Consider the following 25375-nt stretch of genomic DNA (forward strand, 5'->3'; position numbering starts at 1 on the left):
TAATGACTTCACTTGTGGTACTTGTGGTGAGATATATAACGACATGACGTGCTCCATATACGAGCTCCAAATCACCAATAGGTGGAACAAAGTTTCCCTTGGGTCAGTTGGTTATACCCCTTCAAGTTCTTTAATAGTGGAGGAGAGTTCTCTTTATTGTCCCACTATCTCCCCCGACATCCACCTTTTTCTCCAATGAAAATATCAACATAATAAGAGCATTCTAATTAATCAATCAAAGATGAAATTCATAGCTGAAAATCTCTTTCAATCTTCAATGATATGTATAATTGATTAATGAAATATTGGAATAAAGAAATAAACATTGACTAAGGATCTTACCAATGTAATTCAATGAAACTAATTGATTGCTAGTACTTACCCTTTACAATATTTCATTCTTAGGCAATAAAAATCATACAACCAAACCAAGGTTATATATAAAGACAATGTAAATGACATCCATGATAAAATAGGACTGAAATGAATATTGAAATTCAATGAAAAATACTCTAATTAATTAAAAGAGCACTAATCTCTTATCTATTGATCAATTCAAAGATTTAATTGATCAATAATCTCCTATCAACAAGTGAAAAAACTTAAAAACAATTAAATATTGAAAAATTTCAAAGATTAAGTAAAATATCTTGATCAAGCTTGAAAAAGATGATTGATACAAGCTTTAGTTCATTAGTTAAAGAGACTTCCATAATCCATCATGAATCTATCATGAAGCTCCAAGAATCCATAAGATCAATCCATAAATGCTTAAAGAAGATTAAATTTGTGAAAAATCAAAGCATCGAGCTTGCTTGGACACTTGAATGTTGAAGATTCAAGCTTCTTGAACAAAAGCCCCAAAATATAACTCCATTATGAGCTTCAAGAGGCTCAAAGTGCTAAAAGTTATTCAATTCTTCAATCTTCCACCTCAATGCTTGCTGGAGCAATGTCCTTTGGTCCTAAATATAAGCTTTCTTGGGTAATCTTGAAGGATTAAAAGAGTTTTAGCAATAGCTTACTGTCCATGGCCATTGGAAGGTGAAAAAAGCTTGAAGAGACAAAGAAACAAGTTAAATCTTGCTACCATTTATCCTCCATAGCCAAATAGAAAGCCTCAGGAAGAAGAAGATGCATAATCTTGTAAGATTTGTCAAGATTTTTGACCATTGAAGCTGCTGCCCTATTCTACCATAGCTAGGGTTTGAAAAAGATGAAAGAGAAGCTTCAGATGTTCAAATAGCAGCTTTCTTGCCTTCTAGAAGTGACCAAGTGATGCTTGATCATTAGGAATGAAACATCATCAGCTGAAGATGGAGGAAATGTCTAGAAGGATCAGCACAAAGTACACCAAAATTTGCGATGGCTACTACTGAGTTAAGGCCTGGTTAAAACCTCTATCAAGTATACTCCATATGTTGAGCACAATACCAAGATTATTTGCCCCAAGCTCAAGAAGAAAAATCAAGTCACTGAGAAACAAGATATGAGATTTTTTACAACTACCATGGAGGCTTCAACCAAAAGTCTGAGACTCATAAAAACTAAACTATATGCATAGAGACTCTCTCTCTCTTTTTTTTCGTAAAAGAGACTCTCTCTCTCTCTCTCTCTCTCTCTCTCTCTCTCTCTCTCTCTCTCTCTGTGCATGCATATATACATTATCCCCCTCCTCTGTGCGCACACAATTGTAGAATTTTGCACACAAAAACCTATCCTTGAACACACATGGTTAGCGCACATGCTGTCCAGACCCATCCCACCTAAATTGGATGGTGTTTCTCTAAATGACCTGTTTCGCTAAGTATATCAACCACAGGACAGGATGCCCACTGCACGTACTTGTAAGATATAGCTGTCGCATTTTACATTCATGATGGATGAGCTATTTCACGGTTGTGAAGTATCCAATAATGTTTTGGCATGCCACAAGTCTTAACCAGCTTCATTTGATTTCCTCTTTTGTCCTAATGTAGAGCCAGCACGGCTCTGACTGAAATTAGCCCTGCACTCAAACAGAAAGTTTCTTAAAATTAAAAGCTTTCCAATAAGTTTGCCGGGCTCTTCATTGACTTGTTTTAATTTCTATCATCAGCCAAATCCGGAGCCCATTAATTCGCTGCAGTTACAAAGGCATGCAACAACTACATACTATCCCATGTTCTATCCGAGACACATTTGGATTCCCACTTTCACATTTTATTTTGCATGCCTAGCAGAAAACTTTCTTTCCATAGCCACTACAACACGATTAATTGTATCCATCTTAGGAGATTTGGCGTGTTGTTGGTTACTATCAGAGGAACAGACATCTTACCCACAGGTAGAGCAACTGCTGTGTTTCTCGCAGAAAATGGAAAGGCATACAGAACATATGAAACCCATGTCTATAATCTTTTTGTGGCAGAAGCACCTGCAATTTACTCAATCACTAACATAAGCCCCATCTGTGAGTTGTGTTAATGGTGCAACATAATTAGATCCTAAATAGAAGAAATATCAAAGAGCCCTCCAGAAAGAAATGATTAGAAAGTCCACTTACGAAGCGCGGAAATCAACACCTTCAGGTCGTGGAAGCTCCAAAAACTTCCGTGAATGTAAGTCGGTAGCAAAGACTACCTGCATTTATCACAGGACAGATCATAGGATATAAATGGCATACTACAGCTGAAACTAAAAATATCCATAACCACAAGTTACAGGATCCATTTCAAAAGGCAAGTAATGACAATTCTATTACGGCTCACAACATTGTAATCTAGCTTGGTATTTCACCTTATCCACTTCAATATTGAGAAAACGAGACCAATGTGTGTCTAGCAGCATGCATGAACTGGATGATGACACAGTAATCGATATAAATTGGGGTATACATGTGCAACCTTCCAGTTGGTTCTCACGGATGGGCTATGCACCTTCTTTATATCAAAGTTAGTTGCACAGTCTATCATAATTGTGCCCCACGATTTTGAAGAGTACAACAGACACTCTTTTAGAGGATGCCTTTAAGCTAGAAGAACGGAAGTGCTCTTCCCTGCATTATCAGATCACCATATTCGCTGACAACAACGGCCAAGGCTATTTTAGATTTGAAAACTGCTCAGTACTTGCAGCCACACAATTCCTGGCCATTGCACAATTTGCAGCAAACAAAAAAAAAAGTCATACCTGCCTAATCTCTTCAATGCAGCAGGCTTTTGTATGAACATATTAAATTTTGGCATTTCCCTTTCGACATGAGCAGGTTTTGTAATCTTACGTCATGGTGGGCTTTCATCCATAACAAAGAGGCAAAAAGAGAGAGAGAGAGAGAGAGAGAAGAAAGAAAGGCGCACACATGCACACATATAAAAAGGCTACTAGAAGTCAAATTGGCCTCATGAGACAAATCATCATACAAGAAGTCATGTCAAAACTATCGTGTAAATAATGAAAGAAACTAAATCCAGTCAAATGCATCCCATGTCTAGTCCATATCCACCAATGCTATATAGTACAAATTTTCATGAAACAAATTTTGCTTTTTCAGGGTTTCTTTTTTTTGTCAAACATGCAGGCTGTTTTTCTTTTACAAAACGTGTTTTCTCCACACCCTCTTTTGCACATGGCATCACCTCCTTGTGTCTCCTCCACATCCACTCTCCTCCACCTCTTCCACACACCACCTCCTTCTCTGCCTTGGGCCTCCAACTCCTCAAGTGAAAAATACCTCCCCACAAGGATTCCACTTGTGAATAACAACTTTCACCTCTACTTCACATTACGTATTATACATATGTTGTAGCCTATATGTTGTGATTTGTGAGTTGTGAATGCTGATTTCTAAATGATCAAGTGAAATGGATGTTTTTGTTTTAGGCTTTAGAATTTTTGACTCTAGGATCTAAGTGGAATAACAACTTTCATTTTAAGGGTCTATATTCTTCCTCTAATATTACTATTATATATTAATTTCAACTTTTATAGATGATATATCTTGAAACCTTGAGGTAGCCAATGAGACAAAACATGAAATGAAACCTCAAAACACAAAATAGGACAAAACTTTTCTAGTGACTATCGCATGAAAGGATGTAAATTATCATACATGATTGAGAGAGAGAGACAGCAGCAACATGGAAGCAAAGCTATTCTAGATGCTAAGACTCATATGGTGGTTCTTCGGTGGTCACTTTTTCAAGCTATCTGCACTAACCATCACCCTTGGGTCTTTGTTGCTCATTTCTTTCTGGAAGACCAAGGACTTGGGCACACTAACACCACCATTCAAGGCTCATGGTGGCATATCCTTGACGCGGCTGGTCCATTCTCCATGTTTTCCTCCTTTCTGATGAATCACTTGTATGCTCATGGAAGCTAGTTCTGTAGAAAGTGCAATGGCACCTAGCAAAGGATCATTTGGCTACTACATGCCACAAGTTTACATTTGAGGATGCAAGGATCCATTCGATATTTCTCTTTATCAGCCAGCCATTAATTGTCTATTGTATTTGTGTAACATACGGTCAAATATTCAATTTGGGGTATCTCAGTTGGCATGCTCTATGCACAGCACATTGGTAAGCAGTCAAACGTGTCTTTTGCTATCTCAAAGCCACTCAAACATTGAGCCTTTTCTATCCTAAAGGCACTTCTCTTTGCTCGCATGCATTCATAGAAAGTAATTGGGCTGGTTGTTTCAACACGCAGGTGCTCACTAGTGATGATTGTTTCATGCTTGGTGATTTATGTATTTCTTGGCTAAGCAAGAAGCAGTCTACAATAGCCACATCTAGCTGTGAGACTAAATACCAACTACATTGGAATGTGTATGGCTTAGATGCCTTTTGGTCGATCTTAGTGTGGGACATCAATCACCCACTCCTATCTATACTGACAGTTAGAGTGCCATGGCAATTGCGAGAAATCCAATTTTTCATGCTCGCACGAGGCACATTAAGGTGCGTTATCATTATGTCAGAGAGAGGCTCTATGTAGGGAGATTGACTTGGTTTATGTCTCTACACAAGACAACTTGGCAAACGCGTTTGCAAAAGCTCTATCTAGAGAAAAGCTTGAAGACTTTCACAAGACATTAGGCTTGATACCATTTGGGGATTTATCTACCTATTTCTTGTATGCGTTCACATCATATGATCCTTCACTCCAAAAGGCAATCTGAAACACAACTTTCCACTACCCATCCCAAAATAGCCGTTTTAAAATGTGTTTCGAAACCAAAACGTTTCAATCAGTCTGTTTCACATTTGTTTCGGACCCCCAAAGCGCCATTTCAGGCAAATCTGCCTTTGTCCAATGGCTTGGCCCCTCTAGGATAATCACTTGGGCTCCCTTGGTAAGATAACCATCACCCCTATAGTCTTAGTAAACCATTGGGCTGCCACCATGCACCCTTTGTCCGATGCCCTAGCTACTTTGGGGCTGGATACCTTGAGGTAAGAATAGGCTTGAGCTTTTTCTAGTTCCTTCTTGGTTACAGTTTTGGGCTTGAGAAGGGGTGTTGAGCTAAAAATAGACTAAAAAGTTAAAACTGATTAGCTCTTTAAAATAGTCCCAAAACATGTAAATTACCAAAAGTTTCATTAAACGATGCACGGTCCTAGAGAGTTTGTGTCCTATAAGCAAAACCCTAATTCGGGAGAATCCTTCTACGTCTATAAATAGACATGCTGCCTACCATTCAATCAATCCTTATCTTAAAAATTTCAACCACATCAGCCCTCTTCCACTAGCTGTCTAGCCTCAAGCAACTGCTCCTACGTGATCTACAACTGTCGCCTAGCCTCCCACTACTACTGGTGATCACCTACCATTATCTTCAAGCAATTACATTGCTGCATTTACCAGTTCCAGCCCTAAACATTGTTGTATTCTGATTTCCGGCCTTTTGCCCTTCCATTTCCAACATCAAGCTGATTTGCATTTGCATCTACAGCAGGTCATTTTTGTGTTTCCCGCACTTTTCTTCATCAGCCACTACTCCAACTAGTGGTCACTGCACTCGAGATCCATCTCCAACGAACGACACACATCGACACCTCCGTCCGCCTACCCAGAAGAGCCACCAGCTATTGGACAGCTCTGCCCTTGAGCATTCTATATATTCTCTCATTCATTTACAGCACTGATTCATTCACTTCAGTTTCTTTGTGTTTGTATTTTTGTATTTTGCATCTTGCATTTTGCTTTTTGTGTCTTCATTTAGGATTTGCATTTATTGTGTTATTGTCTAAGTTACTGTGTTTCACTGTATTCATGCGTTCTATGTTTTCTTTGTGCAAACCCTAGCATATCTTCACATGGACTATACATATCATTGTGCCTATCCATAAGACTGGGGATCTCTTTGATCCAAACAACTATCGAACCATCACAATTGTTCATCTGTTGGCCAAGCTATATGGAGTTGTGATGGAGGCAAAGCTAACCGCCTGTCCTGGAAAAGTCCATGCAAATAGTAGGACATATAGGTTTCAAACAAGGCTTCTCCATAGTGCACCATACTTTCACCATGCAATGTTTGACCGAGCAAGCTCGAATTAGGAGATAGATATTAGAGACTATACCACTGCTGTCACAACTCTATAGAAACAGAATTTGTATCCTTTTTCGTTAATTTGTCTATATAATGATTTATTAAATTTGTTTCCTTTGCACTAATTAGATATAAAGAAAAGTGCATTGGAGCTGGCCACTGATGAGTGGTCACAGGTTATGGTGGACCCACGCGGTGGGTTAGAGAAAAGATAGTTCACACTTCCACCTATATGGCCCGATTGGGCACCTGTGACCAGAACTCACGCATATCAGGGTTAGACTCGCACACAGAAAGGATTGATGCCTTGAAGTGTGGGCTAAAGTGTGGGCTAGATCCGCCAGAACAAACAGTTACAATCAACAAGATGGCATGATCATGAAATGCTTGTACAATGTGCATGTGTGGGCTGAAAGCTTGAACTGCACATTTCTTTGCATAGGAAAGTCACATGAAGATTCTGATACCGTTTTTGCGATGTACACGGAAAAATCTTTCATATGACACCCATGTTGGGGGGTCCCTAAATTTTAGGAGGTCCCTAAATTTTAGGAGCCTCGAATTAGCCTAAAAATGCTAGTCCTAAAAAATAGGGATGTCATTCTAAATATAGTAAATTCTGTACTTTGACTATGCTTACTAAATTTGGTTGTTTCAACTTTCCAAGAATGGGTGTCACAGACTCTGAGTGGCCAGGACATGCCAACCCTGCCTCTGCTGTGTAGCCCATCTCATCTGCTCTAATGCCCAAAGTAGAAGCCAACTGGTGTGAGATAAAGTTTGCCTTTAGCTCCAGGATCAAAGAAAATGAGTACATGTTGATCCCTAACTTTACCCCAAGCTCTGCAAAGCTCATTAGCATCCGAGTGTGGCTTGTCTCCCAGCATATCTGGCACTAAACCTGCTGAAGGTTTGGGCTTCTTTCCTTTCATGTCCTCTTTATCATCATCAGCTGATCTCTTATTCTTGTCCGTACAATTAGACGCAATATGACCGGTCTGCTCACAGATAAAGCACTTCCTCTCAGCCATTAAAGCCTCTCTCTCTTCAAGAGACTTGCGCGCAAAAGGTTTCTTCTGGTCCTTTGACTGCTGTCCAAAGAACTTGGCTGGCTTCTTCTTGAACTGCCAAGGTTTACTTGTGCTTTGAGAAATCTGATAAACCTGTTTACCAAATGGCTTCTTTGCTGAAAATTTCTCAGGTTTGTCATGTTTAATGCTGCCCCCAAAACCACTTGACTGTCCCAACAATAATGCATTTCCTGTAGTGGCATTCTCAATTAACTGAGTAAAAGTGGTGACCTTTGTCTTTGTACAATAATTCCGCAGTTCCTTGGGCAGCCCGCAGCAATATTTCTCTATCTGCTCGGTCAATGGCACAACCCTGTAAGAAGTGACTGGAAGTAAAGCCTCCCAAAACTTCTTGTTATAATCTTCCAGATCCTTGCATTTAGATGCATCCAAATTGTGCCAAGCTGACATAACATCGATCTCAAATTCATTGGTCAACCAAGCAGAAGCAAATACTTGCTTAAAGTAAGTCCAAGTGGCAGGAGCCTGTCCTTGCATCAACAGTGTACTCCACCACTGACTAGCATTGTCCTTAAGAAAAGTGGCAGCTTTCCGGACCTTGGAAGGCTCTGTAAAGTTCCCTCCTGCAAATGCGGCATCAAACTGCTGTAAGAAAGAAAGAGCCTTAGTCCTATCTTCAAATCCTCGAAAGATGTCAAACTGTACGGCTGCACCACCTTCCTTGTAAGGCTTTGGCTTCTCATGAGCCATCAAAGGGTCCGTAGGATATGCCTGTAACATAGGAACACTAACAGGTGGCATAGAAGTTGCCGGACCACTAACTACAAGGCTTGTAGACACAATACTTGCTTGCTGATTTTGATAACCAGCCATACCAAAAGTGCCCTATGGCATGCCAAAACTGCCCTAAACTCCCTGAAATCCAAGCTGCATGCCTGTATTACCATACATGGGGTTTGGCGTAAAACCCTGTGTACCCCCAAACACTGTTCCTGGTACATAAATCTAGTTTCCAGGTGCATAACCAGCCATACTCTGAAATACAGATCCACCTCCAAAGTGCCCAGGATTTACAGAGGTCGGTGGGAAAACCTGTGGTAAAGCCTAAAAACTATTTCCCTGTCCATTTAAACCAACATTTGGCTGCTGTAAAGTGGCAAGCTGAACTGGCAATGCCTGTGTAACTAGCGTTTCTGCTACCTGTTCCTGGACAGTCGGAACCAATCTTGGAGTCTCCATTGACTCCACAAGCTGCCTTGGTGTTTCCACTGAATCTGCAGCATGCTTACCCTTATCCTGGACCTCTACTGGATCCGAAATCTTTGCAGATTGCCCAGCTTGCTGTAAAGGAAGGGAGGGCTGCAAAAATGCCAAAAACCTTGGATTCTGCATCACTTGAGTAAACATACTCACAACAGCAACTAACTGAGTCTTGAAAATGTCTTCATCCATAGAAGAAGCCGTAAGAACTTGTGGCTCAACCATAACAGGAGGAGTAACAAACTGTGGAGGTCTAGAAGACTCTCCCACCTCATGAACAACAGGGATCTCCTGTGATGAAGACGCTTCCTCTCTGGTGTCTTCCTTTCTATCAGCCATAATGCACAATTCTGTGTCTTAGACCCAAACAAACCCTGGCTCACTCTTTAGGGAAAAAGTGATTCGATCCCGGCAATGGAACCACGAAACCGGCCTGTTCGCTGGAAAGGGCGGTAGTGTACAACCAAAATATATAAATGCTTTCACCCAATTCACAGTCGCCTACTTTACCTGAACTTAAAGACACAGAATCAAGAAGACATACAAGAAGCTAGAATGCTTCTGTTGTGACATAGACACCCTGTTGGCCCCTAAGTCAGGCGCCCCTTGTGGTATTTCTTTATTTTTAAAAGAGAGAAGGTACAATGGGCTGTCTTTCACCTATTCTAGGTGAAATTTGGCAGCATAACAATACAATTACAGACCCAAAACAAGGTGACCAAGAGGGAAAACTCTGCCCAATTCTGAAACTTCTGGTTGGAGTGCAGAATTGACCATTTCAGCCTACTGTAATTACTGGCCCAGACCTGTTTTGTAACCTGTTTTCAGCTCATACTATTCCCTGCACTGTTCAGCCCACTATAATTACTGGTTCAGACCTGTTCTGAAATCTGTTTTCAGCTCATATTGTTCCCTGTACTGTTCTCCAACATCTGTCCCAAGTGTCCCTTGATTTTGACATCAACTGGGCTCTGAAATAATCTCTGAACAATCCAAAAACAGAACTGATTTAGTGTTGTTTCAGACACTTGCTTGGTGAGGTTACCACCCTCACCTGTTCCTGCTTGAGGGCAGCAAACAACTGCTCCTGTTCCTGGAAAAAGGAGGCTCTTGCCTCATGCAAAAACAGCATATTCCCACACAACTATACATGAATCAGCAGAAAGGCCTTCAACTGAGGCATAACCATAACTGTCAGGGAGAGAGAAAGAGAGTAGGGAGCAAGCTCCACCCACTGTGCATCATGGACAAGGTAAGCAAGCTCTCCAATCTTCTCCATCAGCAACTGTCCATCCTCTCCTTCACAAATGAGCCCCTTCAGCCCAAAAACTGCACGCCAGCCCCTCTTTAAAGAGGTAAGTGCACAAATTTGTGCCAAATGGCAGCACTGGAAGGTGTTTCCCGTTCTAGCCTTCCGGTCTAAAATTCTCCATGCTCGGTGCAGAATTTGACCTCGGCACAGACCAGAGGATTAATCCTCGTGCAAAAACGAAGATAATGACGCGAACAGATTCTAGGGTCCAAAAATAGTAACTCCCTAAATTTTAGGAGTTGCTTCCATTGCATCCCCACTAGTCTTCTGACCATCTTTGCAGACTATGGCTACATCCAAATTTGTAATGTAGCTCAACTGAAAGTGAATTTCCACTGATGACCCCACATGGACTAATCTCTTGGAGATTTGTCCATCTTCACTTTGAACTAGTCTCTTCCAAGCTAATTCTTCAACACACTTATCCATATACACTTTCACAAGTCTCTTCCAGGCTTGTCAATCTACAGTGCCATCAGTCTCTTCCAGACTTGTACTGGACCTTAACTGTCTAGCCTTGATTCACTGGACATTCCTGTCCATTTCACATACTGACCATGCAACTCAGGCGTTTAGATTCCAAGAGGGATCCTTCCAAAAAAAAAAACCAAATAAAATAGTAATAAAGAAATCAGCAAAAAGGTAATAGTTGTCACAGTCTTGTGACAGTAGGTACACAAGATAGAGCACAACAGACAATCCTGACTGAGTTCTATCAGGGATCCACAACAATTAGGGAATATAAAGATACAAGGATAGGAAGACTGAGAGGGTTGTCCCTACAAAGAGCACAAGAGATTAGGGTTGGATGATGATACAATGCATTTAATAAGAGACGGCCATACTCCCAATAGTGAGAGGTCATCTAGATTCAACAACAACATGAGAAATACCTGGCCCATCGAGCCAATGCCAACCCCCAAGAGCTACTTAGGAGCTTGTTTCAAAAGCCCCTACCCAATTATTGCATTTTACATCCCCTATACTCATTGGACAATGCTAGATCAGCATGGCATCATTGTTTCTCACATGCACATAGTTTCACATCTCCAAATGGACTTACTTATACACATTGAGCGCTTGCCCAGATGATGATGCCTACACTTATTGCACACTTAGGATTTTCCATTTTTCACTTTCACTTTCATGACATCATGAGGATATTCCTTTGTACATGGATATGTCTCATAGGCCGATTTGTTCTTTAGCAGACGTTAATATATTTTCTTCTCTTCTCTTCTCTTCTCTCTCTCTCTCTCTCTCTCTCTCTCTCTCTCTCTCTCTCTCTCTCTCTCAACCTCCTTCCTACTTGAGTCCCCTCGTTGCTTCACCCTCCCTCTTCCTCACATTCTACTCCCCACATTGCCCTTCTCTCCTCTTGCCATGCTACTGCCTCCTACCCCAACACACCTCCCCCAAAACACACACACACACATGCTGTCCCTCCCTCCACATCACCACCATGCTTCTAGTGGCAGTACTGTTACTACAGATTGTTACAGGTTTCCTGTTGAGCTAAAAATGCATTAGCTTGACTTAAACAACCCCAAAACATGCTTAATTAATGAAGCAAACCTTTTATTTTAAAAAGCAACGCAATCCTAGAGAGTTATTGTGTCCCACATGCCAAACCCTAATTTGGGTGTCCCAAACTTTCTATAAATAGGCATGCATTCCACCACTCTCCCTTAATCTCGTCTTGCAGATTTCAGGTCTTTCAACTTACTGCCCACATCCCGAACACGGAGGACATCGTGGTCTAAGCTGACCATTGTTATCTAAAACAATCTAGCGCCTGGTTCCAACCTACCACACACCGTTCGAAGCTTATTTTAGCTTTCTAACTGTTGTTGTTGGTCTCCTCACCTATGTTTTTAGTCTTTCTCTCTCTTGCATTGTTGTCTGCATCAAATCCTGCCTTCCTTGGCTGTGTTTGCTGGAACCCTAACTGTGTTCTATGTTATCAATTTGTGCTTTGTTGTACCATTGGTATTGTACTTTTGTGTTTAGAGCATCTCATCACATGGTATCAGAGCCAAGTTCTCTCTGAGAAACCTTGGACTTGATCGGAGAGCTCATTCGCAAAAGCAAAAACAACAAAAGTTTCAGATGACTTCGAATACCAACACAACGCTCCACGATTCACAACCAAGCATGTCAAGAAACGAGTAAGAGTGGGTCTCCCAGCTTGCCCCTGCTAGATCTAGCATGGATGGAGAAACTTCGAACTATCTTTCAGTTCAGCAACCGTACGAGATTTCAGCCATAGGGCTCAACAGCAGATTGAAGGTACGCCTGAGTTTCCTCCTTTAGAATCAGTACACAGAACTATTGACCATGCAAGTACGATGGAATCTCCCCTTCGGACTAGCCATCCTCAAGTGAAAACTGGCACGGATTGCATACCGCTACCATTTTATTTATTTTTTCCAGTGCAAAGTATGCACAATCTTGTTTCTGATTCTATGGTATCCAATTCTTCTATTTCTCATGGTTCGAGAGATTCTCTTAAAGAAGGGGTAATACACAACATCTTTTGGTTTGGTGGAAGTAATGAGAAAGATAGATATTTCTTTGAAACTCCAGAGAAGGTAAGAAAAAGAAGCAAGAGCTTGTAAGTATCTCTTCTCTTCCTTTTCCTTCAAATAATTTTGTTTCTCATGGTCATACTAGAGTAGGTACATCTCATTTTGTTGCACTTAATGGACAAAAGGAACCAATGATGTTTCCCACATCTACACTCATCACAAATCGATTTGGGATTGCACCCATCCCTCCCTCATCTTCCGCACCACATTCCTTTCAGCCTCCACCAAGTGCACCTATGTATTCACCACACCACACCGGGGGGTCCTCTATTAGGCACAGCCTTTGGGACTCCTTTCTTCTACTCGGGTGGTGTACCCATGATGGGAGCTCATTCTCCCACATGCACACTTTCGAGCTTTCCCCCTCCAGAGCATCCTTCGAGTATGGATCATTTGGTACCATAGTTTGCCTCTATGGCTTTACCTAGTGGGCCACTTGGTCGTTCTTTAATGCCCCAACCGACTCTTAAATAGGGCTACCATGCCCCAATGCCTCTATCTCCACCTCCACCTTCAGCACCTTATGGAAACATTTTTGTTCCAATGCCTCCGTAGCAATCGGCACTCGCTAGGCATCAACAGTCTATTTTTGTCTACCCTATTTCTTATCCCCCTCCTTATCCTCCACCATCTTATCCACCACCACATCACACCATAGTAACAGGGAACGGCCGTCCCGAAGCCCTTGAACGCGGGAACGCCATCCCAAACGGATGGGCCAACTGGGGACGCCAAAATGGGATGGGGACGTCCCTTGTCCCATCCCCAACAGCCATCTCCCCGTCCCGACTGTCCCCTAACCCGTCCCCTGTCAGGGGACGTTTTTTACCTCTTTTTTTTTTTTGGTGGGTTGTGGGAATGGGTGTCTTTTAGGGGGTGGTTTTTTTGCATATTCTTTGGTAGTATACATTCACCCACATGCGCTGTAACATGGGACTGGTTTTGGGGTTAGGGATGGGAATAGGAACGGGCCCACAGGGACAAGAATAATAAATTGCTATCCCCTGTTACCATGAGAGGGGTCTCTAACATGGGGATGGGATTGGGATGAGAAGCTACAAAATGGGCACCCCCTATTACTATGCCCACACATCCATCCACCACATTATATGCATACATTTTCAAATGCTATTTATGTATGCCGTTCCCTCCTACGTCCCACCCTCCGTCCCCGTTCCTTGCTTTTAGCCGTCCCCCGTCCCCAACCCCGTCCCCGTCCCCGTTCCATGTTACTATGCATCACACTTATCCACTGACACCTCATGGTTCTAGCTCCTCATCTGCCAAGAACTCATTCAATGACAAGACTTGTTTCAACAAGTCTAACTACACCACTTGGTCTAATTTGATGAGGCATGTCTTAGACTCCCAAAACCTATGGGATCTTATGCAAGGGTTGGAACCCCAACCTGATGCCGCACTTGTTCCACATGAGGTCATCCACTCATGGAAGGCTCGTAATGCCTTTGCTATAATTGAGCTGATGTAGGGCTTACTACTTGAGTTTCATTCTCAACTTCAACATTTTGACTTAGCGTCAAAGCGTTGGGCACACTTGACTAACCACTATGCGGCTCAAGATAGAACCCGTCGCATTAATCTTGACCATGAGCTTCAGATTTTCACCATCAATGATAAGCATGACCTTAAGGTCAAGTTGTCTGAGTATCAGCGACTCCTTGCTGAGTTCTCTACGAAGAGGGCTTCTAAGTCCCTTGATGACCAGGTCACACTGTTCCTAAACAAGCTGCCAAGGAAATACTTTAACTTTGTGCAGCAGGACATCTCGCAGCCCACTATGCCCACTTTCTATGAATTTGAGTGACAAATCTTGCGTTATGCTAGACTGTTCAATCAATTTCATGGGGCATCTCCTATAGCGAGGGCCCTTGTTGCCACTTCTCAGAAGGTACAACAAGGGAAAGGTAAGAAACCTCAAAATTCTACTCAAACCTTATGTAATGAGACCCAAGGGAACATCCAATCCTCTCTTAAACCAAGGTGGCAAAATGTATCTAAGAAGAGTAGGTATTGTCAACACTATCAAAAGGCTGGCCATTTTGACGAGTGTCGATTAAAGGCAAGAGGGGCTCCAAGTCTCAAACCTCCACAATGGCAACCAATCTCAAGGGCCATGGAAAGCTCAATCTCATGCTGCCACCGGGGTCAACCATCACAATCGACAACATTCTCAACGCCAAAGAGCTTGTTTGATTGGTTTGCAAAGGCCCACATCATCTCTTTAGAGGCATTAAATACTAGTTTCTTCCATATCTGTAAGTTTTTTTCCGAGAAGATGGTCGCAGAGGCCCACTTGTCACAACCAAGCACTTCTGCTTCTACTTGGATTGTACACAGTGGACCTACTCATCACATGACCCCTATAGATGACATTTTTCTCACCAAATATCCTGCAACTAGGAGAGTCGGAGTAGGGAACAACTCGTGGATCAAGATCCAGGCTTGTGGTCGCATCAACTTTGCCACTAATGAGGGCTGAGATCGCGCTATGCTGGATGACGTTTATCATGTCCCCCAGCTTGGGGTGAACTTATTGTCTATTAAGCAGCTTTGTCAATTGAGGCAAGCAATCTTCTTTACATCGACCGCAGTCGAAGTCATTGATGATAAGATTGGTTTAATCATTGCTCACGGCAAGGCACAACCTAATGGCCTCTATCACCTAACGCACTTTCTTACCATGTCGACAGTCCAGAACTTGAAGTTCTATCGCTTCCAGGCTTTAGTCACTGCACGGGGCCTTCGAGCACTGAGCATCTCTGGCATTACCGCTTCGGACATCTTAGATACGACTCTCTTTATGAGTTGTCGCGTTGCCAGATGGTTGATGGCATTCCCCGCCTGAAGCTATCTTGAGAGGTTTGTAAAGCATGTTAGCTAGGTAAGTAACACCGTATCCCATTCCCACACCAGTCCACTCATAGAGCCGAGGCTTCATTGAGATTGATTCACATTGATCTTTGTGGCCCGACGCCCACTGCCGCCTTAAATGATGCACTTTACTTCTTTTTGATATAGTGGATGATTTCTCTCGATACATATGGATCTACTTTCTCAAGCACAAGTCTGATGCTTTCACCTATTTCAGTACTTGGGTACTGTTGGTTTATAACCAGACTGGACGTCATGTAGATACCATGAGGAGTGATAGCGGTGGCGAGTTTTATCTCCCACGAGTTTTGCAAGTTTCTATAGGAGCGTGGCATTTCTTGCCAGCTTACCTCTAGCAACTTCCCTTCCTAAAATGGAGTTGTAGAGCGTAGGAATTGGACAGTTTTGAACATGGCACGCTCTTTGTTGTTCGCAGTAGTGCTTTCCGATTGTCTATGGGTTGAGGCTGTCAACACTACAATGTACATCCTCCTTCGATGCCCAACTACGGTAGTCCCTCAACATACTCCCTACGAGGCATTCTTTGGCAAGAGGCTTTTCCACTTCAGAGTCTTCGGGAGTCGTGCATACACACACACACACACACACACACACACACCCCCCCCCCCTGACGACAAGATAGAAAAGCTTGCTCCCCCAACTAATCTCTTGATTTTTATGGGCTATTCTTTTGATGCTCATGCTTATCGTTCTATTGTAGGGAAGCTTCTTTGGTTGATTCATACTAGGCTAGATTTAGCATACTCAATTAGTGTACTTAGTATTTTTCAACGCCTAGGATGTCACATTGGATTGCTTATCTTCATGTGTTGGGATATTTGCAGTGTACTTTTTCTTATGAACTAACTTATAGGCATGGTTTATGCTTGTAGGGTTACACCGATCCTTACTAGGCGATAGATCCTGACACCTAGCATTTCCATGGCGGTTACCTCTTTTTCTTAGGCACAACTCCCATTTCTTGGTTAAGCCATAGATAAGAGACAGTGGCGGCTTTCACGGCAAAGGCTGATTATAATCTTTGATGGTACCACTGAGGCCATCTATCTAAGAAGCTTGCTAGCTATGCTTCAGTTTCCTTGTGATTCTCCTACAATTGTCTACTACAATAACCAGAGTGACATTGCACTTATGGGAAACCCAGTCATCACCCCTCGGACACGACATGTGGGAGTCCACTTCCACTTCACCAGAGAGCAGGTTGAGCTAGGCACTATTCGCCTAGAGTTTGTGCCTTCAAGTGACAATTTTACAAACATTTTGACCAAAGCGGTCAATCGACCGATCCTACAACACATCCTACCTCGGATTGGCTTGGATCCATCCTCCTCTACTTCTTCAAATTGACAAGGAGAGGGTGCTTCCCTCTTACTTCTCCCTCCAGTTTGAGAGGGGACAGTTTTTTTTCTTGCTCAATGACGATGATGATGTTTACAGTTTAACTTTGGACATTTCAAACATTTATTCTTTGTATTGTCCTTAAGGACATTTGTAACTTCATCCACACTCTCAGGATGACATGATTGTAAAAGGACACTGGGAGAAGTGAACAATTGCCTTAGGAGGGCATTGTCCAGTGGCACCGTTGCATCGCATTCTACATGAGCATGAAATCTTGCATAACCCATTGCATTTCCCATGCATTGGCATTCTATTCATGTAAACATGCATATGTATGCATTTCTCCCTTTTCGATCTTTCGTGAGTGGTGGACTCTAGATCCACCATATTCATGGCATTACATATGGCAATTCTCCCCGGCACTGTCCCCATGCTCGCTTCTTGCTTTGCTCGTCTTGCTAAGCTCACCATCATCCTTTTTTGCCTCTCCACATATTCTTCATATGATTGGCACACACACACTTCCATTATCCCTAGGCACTTATCCTAGTAGTGTATGGGATTGCTTTGCTTGTTGTATAACGGTAGTGGAGCCATCAATTCTTATTTTCCTGTACTTCAAGGCACATTGACTCAATAAAACGAATCCTAATTCAAAACCCTCACTTAAATGCTAAATCTTTTGAACAAATCACACCAAAATCCATTGCTGATTTCATCTACGTTTGCAGGACTTTGTAAGCCCTTGGACAACCAACGCACACCAGTGGTCCGATGCCCTGGCCTCTCTAGGGTGATCACTTGGGCTCCCTTGGTAAGATAACCATCGCCTCTATGATCTTGGTAGATCACTAGGACAGGCAACATGCACCCTTTGCTCAATGCCCTAGCTACTTTGGGGTGAGACGCCTTGAGGTAAGAGAATATACACATTGAGGGTTTATTTCTCATGGCTCTGTTTTAGGCTTGAGAGGGGATGTTGAGCTTTAAAAATGCATTAGCTTAACTTAAATAGCCCCAAAACATACTTAATTAATGAAGCAAATCTTTTATTTTAAAAAGCAACACAATCCTAGAGAGTTATTGTGTCCCACATGCAAAACCTTAATTTAGGTGCCCCAAACTTTCTATAAATAGGCATGCAGCCCACCACTCTCCCTTAATCTCGTTTTCGCAAATTTCAAGTCTTTCAGCTTGTTGCCCACACCCCGGACGCAAAGGACATTGTGGTCGAAGCTGGCCATTGCTGTCTACAACAGTATGGCGCCTGATTCCAGCCTACCACACATTGTTCAAAGTTGATTTCGGCTTGCTGACTGTTATTGCTGGTCTTGTCATCTGCGTTTTTACTCTTTCTCTCTCCTCACCTGCATTTTTAGTCCTCTCTCCTACACTGCCATCTGCATCTGATCCATCCTTCCTTGGCTGCGTTTGCTGGTGTTTGACATTCGGAGGCTGCCTTGCTGCGTTTCAGGATCCGTTCAAAGTACAACACACTCTCCAGCTCATTACCCTTGCCCTAATCCTCGAGATACATGAGTTTGTGGTACAGTATTCACTCTCTGCATAGTGTGTAACATGAGCATTGTATATTCAGCAATCATTCACTTCATTATTTTTTGTGTTCATTGTCTCTAAGTTACCCTAACCCTAAGTAGTTTTGTGTTATCAGTTTGTGCTTTGTCGTACCATTGGTATTGTGTCTTTTTGTTTAGGACATCTCGTCACACTGCATTCCGTTTAGTTAGCCTCCATCATTCAGAGCTTCCCATGCCTCAACACTCCCATTTAGTTGTTCTCATTCTTTGCTACTCCCTTCCCTTGCAGCAGTCATCCCAATCTACAAGCTCACCATTTCCGAGGTCAGAGTACACTTAAAAGCATTCGCAATGGAGCCATCTGTTAACCTACAGAGAATTAGCCTACAAGATAAACTCACTTTTTCAGCTAAATTCCTTTGGCCTTCGTACAGCCCTGAAATAAGTTCCTCTTGAAAATATTTCAAAGAGCTTTGATAGCACGACTGGCTTAAAAAAATCTATACAAAATAATCATAGCCATTTTTAGCACTGTCTATCTCACATCAGTGCCAACTTTCCTACCTCTCCTTACTATCATCATCATTATAGACATCATCATCTCCTCATCGACTTCATTAAACTGCTGCCACCTTGCTGTTCTCTGCCTTTAAATGCTGCCACTCTTCTGGTATCTGCTCTCTCTCTGCCATCACCAGCCTTTCCTTGCTTCTGTCATCATCAAGACTGTTATGTCTTCATCTCCTGCTGCTGCCGAAGCTGGGTTTCAGTCTTTGCCTGCTCCATTAGGCTGCTTCTCCAATGCATCCAACAGAATACTGAAACTTGCTAAGATTTTGAACTGTTTGTCAATTTGACGGGTGTACAAACATCAAAATTTTGTTCCAGACACACCGCATCACTATTGTAGACATTTGGTGCAGGAGAGTGGTGAGCCTCTGTTTTTATTCAATGTTCCAGCCCTTTCAATCATTTTCTTCTTTTAACATTCTATTTTAGGTTGCATTCCCAGCAGTTAGGAAGTTTCATTATTTCTGTTTATGAACCCTTTTCCGGTTTTCCCTCTTAAATTTCTTCTAACCCTGCCCTGGGTTGAAAGTGTTTTGTATCTGACAATTTTAAGTTGTAAAGATGTTTCTATACTTGTGTCATCTCTGAAACACAACAGCATCTTCAGATTTGCAGTGAAATTATTTGCACAATATAATATGTCATTAATCAGAATGGCATCACATTAAGAGGCAGATGTACGAGTCATTCCATATTCAGCAGTAAATGAAATAACACAAAATATATAAGCAAAAAACAGCTACCACAAAATTTACTTACCATCAGATATTGGAGCAGGCCTTCTGGTTGTGTTGGTTTCATGTATATACCATTAGTCAGATGTGCAGCCTGCGTGGGGAAGGGTTAACATTTCATCTTCATTCTTCTAAACATTTAAGAGAGGATAACTAGTAACTTGACCTCAGAGGGGGGATTGCGAAGCTACCTGTTGCAAGAATGCAGAATGTTCATTGCCCACCATACAAGTATCGATTGGAATCTGCACAAAAGGCCTTCATTATTCCCTGAAGAAGGGAGCTAACATGAAGGGTGTTTTTCACTAAACATGCCAGTAGGTAATCGACTCCAGCAAAGGTTAGTCTAAAAATTCAATGACAGACTACTAGCTAGAAAAATTCAACCCTGTCACTTGGTTCTAGGTAGTCACTCAAAGCATCATCAATTCAACATAACTTTTCTACCCATTAAAATATGCATGCATTGACTATGTGTTCCACATTAAAAGCAGAAACTGAGACTGCAGATCAAAAGTATTATCATATAACCTTAAAATTATCAAGACTTCCATTTAATATTTGCCAGACTTACAACAGATTGCAAATGAAAAAAGAGTTTCAGCAAGCACATTCTCCAAAGGTAAAAAGAACTGAACTTAAATCTTAACTGGACAGCAGAAATAGATGCAGGGTTGCAAACACTGATTGGATATTTCTGCTGCTGCTCCTGCAAACAGCCAGACACCAACTGCCAGCTGGCTCCTTCATAATCTTCATCAACTGATCATGGCGTTTGCATTTTCTGCAAGTAGAACTTGTGTTTCGCTCCCTAGAGTCATGATTCATCATCGACATCCTACTGATCTGAAGGATGGCGTTCCACTCCCTTCATTGCTGCCCACATCCATTGCCCTCTTTGACATCCCACTTCATGGGGGACTATGTTTCACTCCTTCCATAGGTTCTGTCACCCTTCATCAACTGGGACTGTGTAATCATCTTGAGTCATTCTGCCATCTCAACTCCATGGCTCTCCTCAAACATGGTCCTAGAGACACAATGGCCTAGGTCATTGTATCATCATTGAATTCCATTCATCACTCATTCATTCTCTCTGTTTATGAGTCCATTCATTGCTAGTATTTGTCATACACTCAATTGATTCCCCTACAAAACCTACTGTTGCTTTAAATCATACTAGAGCAGTGGTGCTCTTTGCGCTAAAGATCCTCATTCTCCATCGAGAACACAATGTTGAGCAACCAAAGTCATTAGATGCATTAACATTTAATTGCAATGCATTAATTCCTCATATTGGCCTCCATTAACCACCCCAAAAAGGCTTTATTTGTATTATTGGCATTTATTGCACATGGTAGGACGAATGACCCAAATTTCCCTATAGATAAGACATGTTGTGGGCATTCTTTTGTTTGTTTTGTGAGTCAGATATGCACGTGGTAAGAAAAATGCTCCAAAATTCCCTATAGATAGAACATCTTGTGGGATTTCTCTACACCACATTTATTCATCACTCTCAATTAATCTCCCTCTTCATTGACCACTATTCATCACTCCTCTCTAATGTTTCATGGATACTGGCCCACTGAAGTGGCTAATTGCTGCCACATAAAGCTGTCTGAAGCCACTCATACTAGCTAGAGCTACTCCCCAGGTCAATTGGCTAATGCTTGATGATGTGGGCAAAGCAGCAAAACGTAGCCGTAGAACACCACAGTAGAACACAACAGTAAAACGCAACAGTAGGATACCACAATAGAGGAGCAGACAAGGTGATAGCAACAGTTGTGAAGGCTGGACTGCCACGTGGTGGGAGACTGATGGCTGAGATCTACACACAAGGATGAGAAACCTACACGGAAGAGATGAGGCTGAATGGTGGGCAATTTGTCTATTTATAGATGTTGAAGGGTGACCCAAAAAAATAGGGTCTTGTGGAACCACTGAAACTCTCTCGAACAACACACCCAAATTTTTGTTTTTCATTTTTTTGCATGTTTTAGGGCTGTTTAAAAATGCTAATCAGCTATAAAGCATGTTTTAGCTCAACATCCCCTCTCAGGCCCAAAACTGAGCCTAAAAGGGAAGGCCCGCAATGTTTACCCCACGTCCCACCCCAAAGCAGCCAGGGCATTGGACAAAGGGTGCACATATCCTACCAAGACTACAGAGCCAATGGTTATCTTACCAAAGGAGTCCAAGTAGTCACCCCAGCGAGGACAAGGCATCGGACAAAGGGTGCTCATCAGCTATCCAGTGGCCTACCAAGTCCTAAAAAGGTAGATGGAACCACATTGAACTTTTTTTTTGGATGGTAAAAAGTTAATTTTAGGGGGTGGCAACCGATTAAGTAACAGTGGCCCAAAAGATGGGAGTAGGGATGGTACACCCAAGACATCACAAAACAATACAAGCTTACCCAACCACTCGAGAATGTCAATGATGAGGGAAAGGGTAATGAAGTATCATGGGAAGAAGGATGGTAGTGTAATCCGTCGATGGAAATAGCTTAGGATCCATCCAATGGTGCTCTACACAATGGGATGCATAGAGCAGTCATTCGAGAGTGTTTTGGGTATGCGAAGCAGCCTGCAAGTTTACCATCTGCCAATGCCACATCAGCAGTGCCACATCAGCAGCCAAATAGGTAGGATGCATCAGACTGCCACGTGGCGGTCCAGTTGGACAGTGCAGTACAGTCAGCCAGTTTGCAGTACAGTAGGCTGCATTTAATGCAGCCGACCTAACAGTTTTTTTCATATTTCAGCAGGCTATAAATAGCTTGACACCAGCATACTCTCCTACACTTGCAGTTGCAGATTTCAAGGCAAAGATCGGGCAAATTGCAGCAAACTTTGAGGTGTCCAGCAAGGAGACATTATCAAGGTCAAGATACGCACACATGTAGACTGCGCCCGTGTACATATCTGCATTCCTTTGTATTCAGCATACTTCATACAGCAGATCTTCTTGTTCTTCTGTCTCTTTCTCTCTCCCCTCTCTATGTTCACCCTACTCTCTCAGTCTTGGTCCCACGCTTCCGCATCGTTGCACTCCGACATGCTCATGCAGCAAGTGCCACTTGGATAGTGTCCCTCGTGGGGAAATCGTTCACTTGCCCAAGCGCCCTAGTACAAAGATGATGAAATCATGCAATGCATAGAGGAAGGTACAATAGGGGGAGAAGGCTGATGTCAAAGACAAGTGCCAAAACCTGTAGAATACCAAGGGTAGGAAGCCTCTCTCAACCGGGATGTCGATGTCGATGTCGATGTCGATGTCGATGTCGATGTCGAAGAAGAAAGAGGAGCCTGAAGATGTCGGTCTTCGTGTGGTGCCGAGAACCATGTGGATAAAGATGATGAAGCACCCCTACTAGAAGAGCAAGGATAGAAGTACCGCCATGATAGCATCAAGAAAGATACTACACAATCCACTGCGGAACAAGAAGCCTCCATACTAGTAGAAGAGCTAAACTCCAAGCAAATGGAACCATGAAAGGAACAGCACACATCTCCTCTCCAGCTTAGAAAGCATTGATGCAAGCCTGCATGTTAGCCCTATACTAAAATACAAAACCCTACAAAAGAGAGGAAAAAATCTACAAGTACAGAGGTGAGTAGTGCGATGCTCCAAAAAGCATGTGTGTGGCCACCATCGCGTACGGCAAGGTAGGGAAGTGGTCCTAGAAGGTACAATGAATGTCCTAGGAATGGATGCAGAAAGTACAATAGATGAGCCACTAGCAAACCAATCAGCCAATCCTTCAAGAGTAGTGAAGGAGATAGGCTATTGAGACTATCCGCGTGCCACATATCCAGTAGCCGCTAGGGCAGATGGAATAGACGGTGCAATAGCGGGAGGTGTTGCCCCACTGGACTAGCCAATCTCGCAATAGTCTGCGGTGGTTTTCTAGGAGAAAGACATCAGGCCTTGGTACGCCACTCCTTATCCACATGTCCTGACCTCTAGCAATGTGTGCAAAACCTATTTTTCTTAGGAATTTATTGCCAAAGGGATCGTGTTTCTTTAGTTCTGTCAAAAGAAGTGGTGTCACCCTTGTTTTGGCTTGCCTTCGCATCTTGCAAGTTCTTGCCACTCGTCATTTTCCCTCCCAAGGAAGAGACAAAGAACCCTCACCCCTCTAAATGGATGTGTGTGGAGCACTTCTTGTGGACTTAATCGTGCAACCTCACGTAACACAAGAACTGGCACTCAAACTCATAGAAGGTTGAAAATCTAGGTAGTGAGATAATATACTGAATAAAGTGGAAGTATTTGTCGAGCAACTTATTTAAGAAGAACGTAACTTGATCATCGTCTAACTTTGGGGAGCCAATATTAGCAAACTCAGCGAGTAACCGCCGATATTCGGCCAACTTGACTTTCAAACCATCCCCTTCCTTAATGGAAAACTCCTGAAGCTCAAAATTGAGATTGATGCGTCAAGTGTAATGTCAAGCCACATAGTGATCAATGAGATGACTCCAACGCTCAGATACGAGGGGAAAACATTGTAATTGAGAGTGGAATTTAGGAAGCAAACCCTCCATTAACTCAACATTGGCTATGGCATTGTAGGCTCTCCATTGACGAATGTGATCAAAGTGAGCTAGCCGCCCATGCCAATGACAAGGTCCCAAACTCCCTAAGATTCAAGCACTTGTTGCATGAAGCTCAACCAAATGGTGAAATTCGACCATTGATACCAGCATAGGCTTGGTACCAATGACGAGGTCCTAAACTCCCTGAGATTCAAGCACTTGTTGCATGAAGCTCAACCAAGTGAAATTCGATCTGTTAAAACGAGTCTTATCCGTGAAGGCAATTTTGGTCATTGCAACAAGAGTGGTAGTAGTAGGAGATGGAGAAGGTGTAATGGGGGTAGGGTCAATAGAGGGGATCGAGAGTATCCAGGGATAGTGAGAGGGATACCTATCACAATCGTCCCAAAGTGAAAGGATGTAGTAAAGTGGGGATAGGTGAAAGGTATAGTGTTAAAGGGTGGAATTCCCCCTAATGATACACCAAGAGGTGGAGGGAATGGAGGGTAGATAGATGGTGGAACGAAGAAAGAGAAACTGTTCGAAGCAGAGATAGAAGATCCAACCCCTAGTGTGCTTTGAGCGGAATGGAATGGAATCCAAGATTTTAGAATAAAGATGTGAGTAGATTAGAATGTGAGGAAGATAGTGGTGGGATGGGAGGGAGTTGAGAAGTGTGGTTTACTTGCTCAAATGAAATAGATGGTAGATATATACCTGATGAAGGGTATCTACTTCGAGAGCCTCCTCTATTAAAGTTAATATACTGAAAATCATTCAAATCTTGCACAACAAAAGAAAAAATAGGAGAGAGTTTTGGCTCATACAACTCAAAAGGGTTATACAAACCTAACACAAGGCCTCGTGGAGATAAAGAAGACGGGTCGCCAGACATGCCAACTATCATGGTCCCTCCACCCAAGATCAAAGAGATGGCCAGTCTCACCAATCAGTCTAAACAGAGTAGTAGCACTCATTGGAGGAGTGTAAACCGAATTGTACA

General features: G+C 42.5%; 1 protein-coding gene and 1 pseudogene across 5 annotated transcripts in view; both read right to left on the reverse strand.

Annotated features, from left to right (window-relative positions):
- Positions 1-1591: 1591 nt before the first annotated feature.
- Positions 1592-25375, reverse strand: part of LOC148024910 (basal transcription factor complex subunit-like protein) — a 43864-nt gene continuing 20080 nt past the window's right edge. For all 5 annotated transcript variants that reach the window (XM_087694581.1, XM_087694583.1, XM_087694580.1 and 2 more), the window contains 5 exons: positions 20017-20070; positions 19851-19919; positions 2546-2622; positions 2321-2416; positions 1592-2008 (listed from right to left, as the gene is read on the reverse strand). In XM_087694581.1, the coding sequence (XP_087550707.1) occupies positions 1939-2008; positions 2321-2416; positions 2546-2622; positions 19851-19919; positions 20017-20070 (366 nt within the window). In that variant the 3' untranslated portion in view covers positions 1592-1938. The remainder of the gene's footprint in view (positions 2009-2320; positions 2417-2545; positions 2623-19850; positions 19920-20016; positions 20071-25375) is intronic.
- On the reverse strand, positions 3014-8463 carry LOC148024911 (uncharacterized; annotated as a pseudogene).

The sequence above is a fragment of the Lygodium microphyllum genome, chromosome 15, assembly GCF_053477565.2.
Source record: "Lygodium microphyllum isolate KBCC chromosome 15, Lygodium_microphyllum_v1.1.10, whole genome shotgun sequence".
NCBI classification, from domain to species: domain Eukaryota; kingdom Viridiplantae; phylum Streptophyta; class Polypodiopsida; order Schizaeales; family Lygodiaceae; genus Lygodium; species Lygodium microphyllum.